General features: G+C 35.7%; 1 protein-coding gene across 1 annotated transcript in view; it reads right to left on the bottom strand.

Moving 5' to 3' along the window:
• The window catches only part of LOC139117740 (adhesion G protein-coupled receptor L2-like), a 53,402-nt gene that overhangs the window by 7,657 nt on the left and 32,002 nt on the right, over positions 1–13,743 (bottom strand). The window contains exons 9-21 of the mRNA XM_070680989.1: positions 13,291–13,407; positions 12,711–12,805; positions 11,880–12,056; positions 10,508–10,576; positions 9,756–9,876; positions 9,088–9,249; positions 8,566–8,635; positions 8,186–8,339; positions 6,360–6,409; positions 5,059–5,179; positions 4,775–4,872; positions 4,168–4,267; positions 2,446–2,573 (exon numbers count right to left, since the gene is read on the bottom strand). Coding sequence (XP_070537090.1) covers positions 2,446–2,573; positions 4,168–4,267; positions 4,775–4,872; positions 5,059–5,179; positions 6,360–6,409; positions 8,186–8,339; positions 8,566–8,635; positions 9,088–9,249; positions 9,756–9,876; positions 10,508–10,576; positions 11,880–12,056; positions 12,711–12,805; positions 13,291–13,407 — 1,462 coding nt within the window. The remainder of the gene's footprint in view (positions 1–2,445; positions 2,574–4,167; positions 4,268–4,774; positions 4,873–5,058; positions 5,180–6,359; positions 6,410–8,185; positions 8,340–8,565; positions 8,636–9,087; positions 9,250–9,755; positions 9,877–10,507; positions 10,577–11,879; positions 12,057–12,710; positions 12,806–13,290; positions 13,408–13,743) is intronic.

The raw sequence follows: 13,743 nt of genomic DNA, 5'->3' as shown, positions 1-13,743 counted from the left end.
ACTACTGATAATTAGTGGTGGTACCAGGTTTCCGGAATGGGTAAGCGTACCCTGCTAGCATGCTACACCCGTCAGGATTGGTCCCAAAATTGTCTAAATATGGTATGAAATGATACAGGATATGAATCACTGTAATAAGTCAAAGCTGGGAATGCTATCATTAATCATTTGTGTGACCGAGGTGTCATATTTGGCCACAATGTCGTCATATCGACCGTAGAACTTTTTGAAAGTCCTAACGAGTCTTTTTGTTGTGTATCCTTGTCTCAGTAATTTTGATGCCAATGAGCTGTGTCTCAGTTGAAAATCAGTGTAGGAATCACAAGCCCTACAATACCTGAGAAGTTGAGACACGTACACACCATAAGCAGGTGCAGACGGAATATTACTTGACAAGTGGGGATAATTTATGATTTCAAAATCGAAATCATCCCTTTTGTCATACAGCTTAGTGTGTAGCCCATTAGTACCAACTTGTAGGAACAGATCAAGATATGAAGCAGAGTTCCTACCCTCTGTTGTTTCTTTGATATCCAACTCATCAGGGTAAATATGATGTAAGTAATTTGATATGTCTGGATTGTCTAGACTAATCAGATCATCGATATATCTGTGCGTGATGTTAAAACGCATTACACGTTTTTAGACCCTGCTTTGTAGAGAGACTGTAGAAACTCTGCTTCATATGAATACAGAAATAAGTCTGCAAGAAGGGGTGCACAATTTGTACCCATTGGTATGCCGACAGATTGTTGAAATGTCATACCGCCTAACTTAACAAATATGTTGTCGATTAAGAAATTAAGCATGTTAATAATTTCTTCATCTGTGTATTTGTGCTTGGCATCCATGTTGTTACTGAAATAACCTGTCCTATGTTTGATGGTAATGTATTGGTACCTTCTACTGCCATTTTTATGCAGGAAAGCTTGTTTAACAAGAGATGACAACCTTGTTTTAAGTTTATCGTGGGGAATTGTGGTGTATAATGTGGAAAAGTCAAATGTTCGGATTGAGCTGAACTTGTTTTTCTTGACTTTTACATCAAACAACAGTTCCTTCGAATTGCTTAGTATCCATATTTCATTCAACCCACTTGTTTCATACACTTTGTCACAATATCGAAAAAGACCATTTTTGATGGTTGTTAAAATTATAGTCAATAATTGTGACAGATGTTTGGTAGTGCAATTGCTTGATCCTGCAATAAAACGTTGTTTGTAAGGGTTCTTGTGCAGTTTAGGTATCCAATACAACATAGGCAGTTTTTTGTCCTTCTCTTTCAAAGGAATGCCAAATCAAGTGAGTGTCCAGTATCTTGGTTGTGTATAGCGCCACCAGTGTTGGACATTAATTGGTTAGAATCTCGCGATTTATACAGAATGTCAATGAAAATGTTGTATATGGCACAATCAGACTTTTGCAGATCAATTATGTGTGTTCCATTATCTCATTAAGACACTTGTTGTATAGAAAATTAAGGACGCGAATATTGCAGATGCATACTCTCCTCCGCTCAACCATATACACTGAATTAGGTACTTCAGCAAGATTCAACAAGGTTTGATGGATTCAAGGGTTCCCATGAAACTGTTGAGAATAAGCAGAAACATGTTTGGACGTGCTATTTCTTGCGAGTATGCAAGACTAGTGAACTCCAGTCAACATACATAAAAAGCGGTTTTCCTTCCTTCAAACTGGGTCAATGGCATTGATGGTAGATGTGCTCAACTATTCTAAGCTATTGTTGATGGACTGTGACTTATTTTGTACTTTTAGTCAATGGATAGTCCACAAAGATATCCTCTGCCATGGCTGTTTTCGTATGTCGTTGTGCATATCCGTGACTGAATAAGTTGGCCTTCATAGCTATTTTCGTAATTGCGTCTCTGTTACTAAGGTCTTGTGCAACTGATACCTCAAACAATCCACAGTGGCAGCTAATAAAACGATTAGCAACCTAATGAACTCAAAGAAAATGTTTCGGATTTCATTTATTTCTCCTACTTCTGTTGATACAGACTCTTAAATGTGTTAGACTACTGATCAAGTACCAGCCAGAAAATGGTCGCGCCAAAGAATAGATCTAGATTCTCAACAAATCAGAATCAGTCAGTCAATCAATCGATCAATCAATCGACCAATAATCAATAAATCAATCATTGACCCTTTTTTATTCCTAAGTTGGGTAATCAGCAACTAATAAATGAAATATGAAATTTAAAATGCATTTATTAAAATTGAGCATAAGTTGAAACTCAATAAAAAGTTCTCAGGGGTGAAATGACAAAATAAAATAATTTGTACAAGCAAGTGATTGCTGCTTAATAGTAGGATAGTCCCGTTGACAAAAAAAATATTTAGCGCTATTGTTGTTGCTCTTAAACGACGAACGGATGGGTACAAGTAAAATTATCTAATGTACACTGCATAGTCAGTACTCACCTAGCATGGATACGCTTGTGCAGGCCAAAACGTAGTTTGAGAAAGTGCTGCAGACAAAAATTGAAAACCCAGGCACAGGAACTAATGAGTGTGTAGTGATGGAGCATGGCTGTCACACGACAACTCATCTGCAATCAGAAGAATTTAAAACAGGAAACAAAAATAGTTTTCAGTAAAATATTGGCATTGCTTCCGGAGAAAATTCAAGAAAACATAGGGCCAATGTCCCTGAAGCTACTATAGACATGGATACAAAATTAAGTATTTCCTGACTGTATGAAATTATCTCACTTAGGTCATCCTAGGGACTTGTAAACCAATGTCTGACCAGCAGTTTTGAAAGAACAAGCAACTCAACAGTTGACAGAGCTCTGCTGTGTTATGTAGAGAATAACCTTTTGTGACACATGTATTGATGAAGAAGGTAGATATCTTTGATTAACATTGTAAGTGAGTTCTGTTGAATAAGTTGAGACTGTAAATACTCAGAGAAAGCACACTGAAGATACAAATGTTTGAAACTTAAGAAGTTCAAGGTCATCAAAAGCATTATAAGGAATCTGTAACTTTCATTGCACTGTTTACACAGATTGCATAATTGCTATAAATAGCACATGAGGAATCTTACAGCCCAGCTTTACCATAAAACCCCTAGCACTTTGACCAATCTTTTAATAGACCACTCTATTTTTTCCTCAAAACGTAATTTTATTTTATCCTTACCAAGTCAACCATAAATGGAAATTAGAACTTTCTCTATCTCTATCTCTATCTCTATTGACTATTTTGAGCAATTTCTTTTAGATAACATACAGGGCACAATAAATGACGGTTCAGAATATGTCAAAGTTGGGATTCAGGAAAGTTGCCTTTACATGTTTTAATCCTCCAAGATGGTAAGCATTTCACTATGAACTGTCAGAAAAAGTTGAACTTTCTGATAATTCTACAATAAAATTATTTTGGCTTTGATGATTTCCTAATTAATTCAATTATTTAAAATCATATTAATTATTTTTTTCTGGGGGAATCGATAGGGTTTATACAGTACAAGAATAACATACAATGTAAGTCAATTTTGACCAAAATGACAAAAAAATTCCTTAAAAATACACATTTGCATATTTCATCACAATTTGAACAAATCTAAGTTGGGTTACCCCTAGGGACCTGTATACCAAATAACAAAGCTGTCTGACCAGCGGTTATGAAGAAGAAGATTTTTTACCAAAAACACCTTTTTTGGCATTAATTTGCCTATTTTCAACAATATCAAAAAATTAAAAAAATCAGTTTCTCAAAATCATATTTTTAATCTACACAACAAATATCAAATCAGTAACTACTGCGGTTCTCAAGATATTTGAGTGGACGGACGCCTCAAAACGGACATACATACATACATACATACATACATACATACATACAGACAGACTGACGACGGACGCCGGACGGATACCCATCCCAATAGCTTCTATAGATTATAGTCTATAGTAGCTAATAAAAACTCTTTCTTTTGCTGTAAACAGTCGATCTTGTAGAAATTCAAGTTTTTTAGACTACAATATTCGTTTTGTGACTGGGCCACTCTAGGAGAGTAAAACGTCAAGTAATACATTAAAAAGGTGATTGATCGCGAAATATTGCATACATATTTGATTGACGTTTTCTATTGGCATAATAATCATGAAAACGTGTTCTTGTAAATGGGATGTCATTTACCGTTCCCCTGTCCATGTTCAAAGCTGTGACCACCACGAAAAAATACAGCGTCAATGATAAGGTGAGACTTGTACATACAAAGTAGTGATCCGTTGTAATCCTACAAATAATCGGGAAATATGAATAAATTGCAGGGTGGTAGGAAATTCCTCATGTTTTGTGGACATTCATGTACAAATAAGTACCTTTTCGTTTATAATTTAGGAGCGCATTTTATGTAATTTAGACGAATGTGTGTTTTTTGTAAATCCTCAAATTTTGTCACAATCTTAGAACCCACCTGAATTCTCATAAAATACTATCTCAACCATAGTAGGAGAATCATAAACCCTCGAGAGGGTAGGCACATATGCATATATACAAATAATTAAGTCAATAAAATGGTTGAGACCTGAAATATAAATTAACTTTACTTACACTTCAAAGAAGTAAACTTCTATTTATGGAAGATACACATACTTTCATATACCCTCAGAGGAAGTGGTTGCATGACACACTGGTAAAAGCGAAACTATTTTCCAGCTAATTTAAGGCACTGCCGAGATACGATTTGCTTTCACATGTCATTTGTTTCTTAAGAGGATAATGAATGTAGCAATCAAGTTACCTTCTAAGGCACAGCATCACAAATGTGAAACTCGTCAGGAATGCTGCTAGGCCGTTTGCTACAAGGATTATTCTGCGTAATGCATACACCACAAACGGCTGTTTCGAGAGAACAAGATAAGAAGTACGTAAAAAGTTAGAGGTAAGAAGAGGTAAGGAGAAAGTGGTTTATTTTTGTAGGAATTTATTTCATACCAAGCAATATACTAGAATATTTTCTATCAAAAACAACAAACCAGCACACCAAATTGACTTTTTGAATAAATATTTTTGAGTAAATCTTACCGTTGGCATTTTCCCCATTGTGGTTATTATCGCTACACTTCCTACATGATCACACTGACATTCCGTGAAATACGATGTTGCATTATGGTTCACTTTCTGACAATTTTCATAGTTCCATATACTACGTTTAAACAAATAAAGAAAAAACTTTGTTGCTTTTACAAATCATTAGATACCCTTATAATGTTATATGGTACAATTTCTTGCTAAACCGTAATTAAAAACATTAAAAGGTTTTATGCGGTCACAGACAAGTAAGCCTTACTACAGATTACAATTTTCTGAACTTAAAAATTCCATCCAAAAGTTGAGAAGATTTTGTGTTCTATCTTAAAGAGGCACTCCCACTTGGTAACATTTTTAAAACACAATTTTTTAATGCCAACGGTCGATATTTGACATGGCGACTGCGCACGGATCGCGAAATATCGATAAAAACATGTCCTCAAAAAAGTTAAAGTTTGAATTCCGGTGGCCCACCTGAATTCAGCTTCCGAACATAGAACGTTCGGCACTGGGGCCATTGTCAACTAAGCTATGGAGTACGAGTCTACGCTGACGCTGCTGTACGCCACAGCAGTACCACTCGCGTCAGTGAGCGTTTATGTCCCATGGCAGAAAGCCGAGTCCTACTGACTCGGCAAAAAAAAAGAAAAAAAGTTTGCTGATTCCACCAGAATTCGCATATGTGACTAGAACAGATAGGTGCGGTTGATACATAGTATGCATAGTGGCCGCCGCGTGGTATGCGCGCATACCAAACGCGGCGGCCGCTATGTATCGAACCACGCTCACTGTGTGGCAGACGACAAAATGTACTGTTCAGAGGCAACTAATATTTTACACATAAAAACTGATATCTATGTGGTATTGTTTAAAAATCTAATACAACTGATTGAGAATAATGAAAACGACAAAAACTAAGGAGAAGTTTTAAAAAAGAATTACCAGAGGTAAAGGCATTGATAATGATATATATAAAGTCATCGCAGTAGGAGGTAAATTAATTGCGTCATTCGAACGTTTTTGGACTCCTTAGAATATCGTCAATCAGCACAACAACACACTTTCGGGGGATTTCGGGTCATAACCAGAAACGATCGTAAATTTTCGGGATGTGAAAATACGCTCGGGAAATGACATGTTTTTATCGATATCTCGCGATCCGCGCGGAGTCGCAACGTCAAATATCGACCGTTGGCATTAAAAAATGTGTTTTAAAAATGTTACCAAGTGGGAGTGCCTCTTTAATGTCTGCATAAAATAACGGCACATAGAGCATAAGACGAAATAACACTCACGCAGTTGGGTTTCCGTAGATCATCGAAATACATTTAGCATTGTAGCCAGCCTGAAATTAAAGACCTGCACATTTTACTTGGCGAACTTGATGAATGTGCCAATACATGTTTATTTATCATATACTAGACAATAGAAGTTTACTAATGGCAATATTCTTAAATCCAATCTTATAAAATATCCTTTTACATTAAAATTTGATATGAAGATGTTTGAGCATTTAACTGGCCACAATTGTTTCGCGCAAGTGCCGATATCATTTAAGCAAGAAAACACATTTCAATGGTCATCTTCACGAACGCTTTTTAGACAACGTAATTGTTTGATGTAGATGTCGCTAGACTTGGCCAAGTCCAGGCTTATTCAAATAAGTACAACAGTTGCCGGTGTAAATTGTTCAGAATGTTGCCTTATTGCCTTGACAACTATCTTATAAGCTAAAGAATGGTCACACTGAGGTTTGATTAAATGAGCTTTGAAGCTCTTTGGATAACCCCATTGAAATCTGCTCAAGTAATGATGGAATTTTGGGGTTAATAGGTCAATCACTTGTAGAAACGAAGCAATCAAACCAATAGACAAATACAAAACAAAATCACTTTTCTCGCTATTTACTTATCATATAGCTTTCAATTTTATGATACCTATGGTGACTGACATTATTTTTAATAAAATGATACAGATGATGAAATTAACATTTGTAAATATAGTTTGTTTTTTTTTCACAAGCGTTTTGTCCCATTGCTTTGAAATTTATCATGTAGGTTCCTGTAGCCGACGCACTTTATTTTAATGCTATTATGGTCATGCAAATGTAAATTCTGGGTATTTTTTGGATTATACGATCGAGACATCTTGTCAACGACATCACGTGACTAATGGCTTTCAAATGTTGTTTGATGGTACCCAGGCATGACTTACTTAATATTTTATCTAAAACGGTGATAAAGGTTCATATGTTGTTAATGAGCAGTGTTCCCGACTAAGGTAAACAACTCTTTCCGTCAAAGAGTATCTGATTTGCATAAATTTTGAGGAGCCGTCCGCTAATGGCATTCATATTTGATAAAACGTTTATGCATTGTAAATGAACCACATACTCATTTTCTACCATAATGTCTCTCTTAATCTTGTTCTCCGACAGTCTTCACATTTCACATATCATATTACCTGATCAAATAGGAGCACGAGTTGTTAACGTTATTTTACTTTTGACTTTCGTTCTTAAATTTATCCCCGAAAGGAATATAATATATATGAAATTATTTGTATATCAATGTGCATGGCTATGCGGCTACGATTCTTCTATGACATTTTACAGAAAGACCTCGATGTGCTCATTAAGAAAAGAGTGTTAGTGGAGTTAAAATCAACATAACGCTTCGTTATGTCAAGAACTGAAAAGCCTATATCATTCGTTGTGGATTTCTTTTTTAATCACGATTGATATATAGTAGATGGCATATCGATTATCGTTATCGATTGGTGACATATGTTCTGGAGATATTAATATAGACATTTGCCCATGTCATGACAAGAGGGAACTTGCAAAGACACAACAACATTGAACACGATTGGAACTAATTTGGGATAATTGGATCGTAAAGTAATGGCGATTTAATCTACAAATGTTATCTCATCTGCTTTTCTTTTTACATTACACACTTGTTTTTATGAGTAATTTGCAATATTGCAACATTCAAATGTACGGCACCAAATACTTTTAAGAAATTTGAAAAATATGAAAATCCAATTATCCCAAATTAGTTCCAATCGTGTTATTGAGAAATAGTCGACTAACATTACGAGCAATATCAATTACATTTACCTCTTTGTGGTATAACGTAAAGGTCAGAGGTTCCTGGAGTTTTCTTACATACTTGCCGTCTTCACTTTTGTAGATACTGACTGAAATCACAGGACTGTTAACTCTTTCAACCTTTTTCGTCGCTGTTATTGTACGCACCCACTGCCTGTCCGTTCTAGAAATAAAATGTCAGTAACTGTTAACGATTTGTTTTTTTTATCTGCTACTATGAATACAATTGTGGCGAAATATTATGTCTGTGATAATCATCCTAAAATTCAGTTTCTATCAGATAACAGGATGTTCTGTACACGTACCGTACAAGTAGATTATGGGCCCATGTAGAAAGCACACAAACTATCTCAATACGTTTTTATTAAACGTGAGACAAGTCAACCTACCCTTTTTGAACGCCAGGCGGTAGTATGTTTGCCGGGTTCTTGTAAGTGAAAACAATCACCGTTAAACCATCTGTAGGAAATTAAAAAGAGAAAAGTATATTTTCCTGTCCGTATGAACTTTTCCGGATACTACTTTGGTACCATTGCACTGCTGGTTTTAATAAACTTGGATGTGGCCAAGCCTAGCGACCTGTGCACCAAATGCACTTCTGCGTCTAAAATGTGCTTTTGAAGACGAGTATTTTCAAATATTGTATCTTGTTTGTATGATTTCTGCATTTGCATGCAAAATTATTGTCAGAAAATGTTTATTTTTCTTCATACTTGATATTTCAAGGCAAGATGTTCACCGGGTTTCAAGATATCTCAGTGGATGGATATTTTGTAACACTGGATGGAAGAGCATGATCACAAGTAACTCTCTATCGTCTAGCACTATGATCAATATATTTTTCTTGAAACAGATCGGGCTCACCATTAAGCTGAAGTAAATGAACAATATGAAAACACTTTCTAAATTACCTGAATTTTCTATCACATTCTCTCTCGGTATGACAACCTTACTTCCTCGTTCGTCAACTTTGTACCAAACACTTTCCTGTGATCTCTTGTGTCTTGCAAACTTGACTTTGCTCGGAAAGTCCAGATCGTCGCCATTTGACTTCACTTGTTTTGCTTCAAACCCTGGTAGTATTAAACAGATAAAAATATTTTTCTACCTTACACAGATTGAATTATGGTTTTCTACATAATATTTATTTAACTTTATTCCTTTAATCCTTAACAGCGCATAAGATAGATACTTTTGACGCTGTGGATATCTTTATTTCTTAAATTTATATTTATTTATTTTATTCATTTATTTACTCATGAATTAATAGGATGGCCCAATAACAGGTTCGTATGAAATAAAATATAAAAAAAGTATATAACTAAAAGAAAAAAAGACGAACAGGACATTTCACATGAAAAATCACCCGAACCATGACAAAACGACAAAGAAACATCCAAACAAAATAAAACAATTAATATTTCTCAAAATTGCAAGAAATTTTTATAACCTTTCAATTTTGTGTGTTAAGTTTTACTCGTTAATGAATAGGGGAACGTATTCCTGGTAAAATCGCATTACTGTGATATAGCTTACTGAAAACAACGGTATTGCCAATGAACTAGAAGGTTTTCATTACCTATATTCTTGCTGGGAAGCTTGACGTCAATGTTGGCCTGACGCACGTAACGATGCACAGTCTCTCCAAATCTGTTCAGCGTGTCAAACAAGGCTATTGCGCCTAAATGGACGCCTCGGGTCTGAAAGTGGAATGAAAACAAATTGAATCTTGTACTTTGGAATAATAAGGGCTGCACTACAAAACATTTACATAGTAAAATGATAATTGTTCATAATAAAGTTGAGACTCGTACCTTAGTTTACTAGACGTTGTTTATATTGCGTGTCTGTCTATAAAACTAAATACATATTAAAAATTGCGGGATCTATTGTTGCGGCATTGTTAGCTTGTGATCACACAAGTCAGAACAAGTCTTGTATATTTGTTCAGGTACACCACGTACACATTGGTCCTACCGACGAATCAATGATTCAGTTTTGTTTTATGGTACAAACTTGTACAACTAAAAACCACTTTACAATGGAAAATACCTATGACCTTAACATATTAAAAATTTGGAACTTCATCACTCACACGACGAAACATCTTTGGTCATCTAGAATGGTGTGCCCTTGTGGACCACAACAAGCATACGGGCCAAGAATGGAATTTGTTCAACTCATACCTTTTCGTCAACTTGACACTTTCTGTCATCGTAGGGACCAAGATGGAAGTGCATTTAGGTCTGATAATTAATTTGATGTAAAGAATTGTGATAAAATATTTGCTCGGCCATATATTAAGGTAAAAACGTGTGTGTGGTTGCTTACTTCATGAATCTGGATCCAGCTTGGTTCCGTGTCTGCATCTAATAATGCACTAACGAGATTTACAATTGACTGAAAACGAAACATTCAACGTTACATAGTTAGATTGTAAGATCGAATCACCTATTTCCGATAGCAAACATCTACTAACAGTATATTACGCTCAAGGCCTTAGAATGAACAGAAATTGCACAAAACCTTATAAAATATATCGGTAGAAGAAATCAACACCCCAAAACTTTCACATATTTATCTTGATTGACCCTGAACATAACGGTAGTGACTCGCACACAGGCAGCGGCTGCAAGCACTGCTGATACACTTGCCCCAATTCTACATTGATGTGTAACGTTTTATTACAGAAACAACACTTGCTTTATGGCCACTAGGGTTCCTACAGGCAACATTTTATATCTTTGATCAAAACATGCAAGCATTAAATTTCTACCATAGAGTAACCATTTGCAAATAAATAAAAAGGGCATTTGTAAGCCATTGCAACTTGATTCTAATTTTATCACTGGCTTAAATGCGCAGTGTACCATACAATTTAAATTGCAGGTGATATCTTCCAAGCAACACTTGCCAAACGTTTTGTGCAAGATGGCACAAATATTACTTTATTATTGTTGTAGTATACGGTCTTTAAGCCACGGAGATAGTTATCGTTATCATAGTAGGTGGTAAATGCTTTTTTTCATAATAATGGAATATACATAGTGATTTAAAATACACGTAGAAGTATGGTTTCATAATTCTGCCACTTGCTGCGCTGCTAAGGAAACATGGCCGATCCAGGACCAGTATGAGGTGTTACACTCTCTCTCTCTCTCTCTCTCTCTCTCTCTCTCTCTCTCTCTCTTTCTCTCTCTCTTTCTCTCTCTCTCTCTCTCTCTCTCTCTCTCTCTCTCTCTCTCTCTCTCTCTCTCTCTCTCTCTCTCCCGACCTACCTACCTACCTACCACAGTTTTGGCGAGCAACCTCTAGACTAGTGTGAGACTAGTATGAGGCAGCCAACATTTCACTGTCAAGTACAAGGTCAAATGAACTGCTCAAATATGTTTTTTATTTTTTCCCTTTTTTATTAATAACCCTACAGGCGAACCAAATTACACGATTATGTACCATAACTCACTAACCAATGGAGCATTGAGGTGTAAAGTGCCTTGCTGAGGAGCACAACCCCGCGCCGGAGTCTCGAACTCACGATCCTCTGACATTGAGTCTGTTATTTTAGACATTTCAGGTCTCGAACTCACCAACCTCCGATAGTGAGTCCGGTACCCTAACCACTTTCCGATAATATAATACTTTGCCCTGGTTTACGCTTTTATTTGAATTAAGAATAATAGTCACGGCAGGGATTATGTATTACCTGTAAATAAGTCATTTTGTCGTCTTCACTGCCAGCTGAGGAAAGTGGATCATTTTCAAGAACATCAGATATCGTGTATTTAGCCAGCAACAGGTTACCTGCATAGGCCGTATCCATGGACAAAGTGATGTTGGTGAGCAAACCCGCTGTGCTTGATGATATGCTGAGGTCAGGAACCTGAAATATTTAAATGACCTCTGTTGGCAGGTTGTTCATCACTGATACCTTTTCAGAACGTGCAATGGTCCTCGATCATTTATACACCTATGCTGACTCTACATCAACCATTTAATTTGCCCTCAGGGAAATATTGATTTTTAATTGCAGAAGAAATCAAATGCACGATGACATATAATATTTCCTTTGAGCAATAAATGTAACAGAACACCGTTCAGCTTCATAAACGTTAGTCACTACATCTTTACCACAATTTTACAATTAGCCAACGTTTCTATATATACTTAAGAGCTGTACTTGGACTTGTAGCTCCCCGTAGTTAATCTCTTTAATCTCTTTAGCCTCAAGCATGAATGAAAGCTCATCGGTGCGGCATTGTTCACCTACATGTATCCGATCACTTTTTCCATGACGACAATGTAGGTCGGTCAATTTTCTCTATACATGAGTAAAATATGCCGCTATGAAGTAGCAAGTATTTGCATACGACAAGCTGTTATCGCAACTCTTGTGATGCTGAACAAATTGAATATTTTATCCAACAACTAAAACTAAAAAGAATTTCAGAAAATCGCCAATAAAAAAGTAGTCACTTTTTTCGAAAATTCAACGTCTTGCTAAGAGGAAAATCGTTGCAACAAATAGGAACCTGACCTGATCGATCATATCCAGAATTTCTTCTGATTTACATTCAGTTGTGTAGGGTTCCCACCATTCACCTCTTTCGTCGCAGAATCTTATCATTTTCCCTAAGACGTTCATATTGTAATTACTTAATTGGGAACAAAACTTATTTTCCATGATTAGACGGATAAGAGGCTATACAGAAGATAGACAGATACATAACCAGGTATAGAGACGATAGAAGATAGATAACAAAGTTATATAGGCGGATGGATCGATGTAAAAGTATTAATCGAAGGATAAGGGAAGCAAAGTTAGACAGAGAAACATATCAACAAGCTGAAACAGCAAGAAGACAAAGACACACACACACACAATATATACATATATATATATATATATATATATATATATATATATATATATATATATATATATATATATATATATATATATATATATATATATAATATTTACATCGTCACAAAACATTTAATATTCGGAACAGTTCGTAGTCAGTCTGGGGTTACATTATGTTTGTTTACTGAGTGTTCCATGTAATATCATATAAAGCTTATGAAAACTCGGTGGAATGGATAAAACGTATTACCTGTGTAGCCATCCGGGCAATTGACCCAGTCTGAATTACAGTTTGCTGGTAAGGATTCCCAGTGAATGTTTGTTAGCGTGTCTGGTCCAGCCGGGCACGTTTTATATGTCGAGAAGGCTATGAAATAAAAATTTGACGTAATTACACGATTGACCTAATTTCGGATAATTGGATGGTGACGTAGGGTTGGTTAAATCTGCAAATGTAAGATATCTGCTTTTCTTTATAACTTATACAGTTGTTTTTATGAATAATTAATGGAAAATTAAAAAAATGTCAAGATCTAATTATCCCAAATTAGTTCCAGTTCTGTTCGTTATTATTGCATTAGAATTGTGTCAGAAATATTTAACTTGATGATTAATATTTTGATGATTTGGCCAAAGAAAAGGAACGCATTTTAAATTGAATAGTAAGCCAATAGGTAATAATCATTCATCATAAGTACTAATG

This window comes from Ptychodera flava, chromosome 2, assembly GCF_041260155.1.
Source record: "Ptychodera flava strain L36383 chromosome 2, AS_Pfla_20210202, whole genome shotgun sequence".
NCBI lineage: Eukaryota > Metazoa > Hemichordata > Enteropneusta > Ptychoderidae > Ptychodera > Ptychodera flava.
The sequence above is the reverse complement of the archived record's forward strand: the minus strand, read 5'-3'. Positions and strand labels throughout refer to the sequence as shown.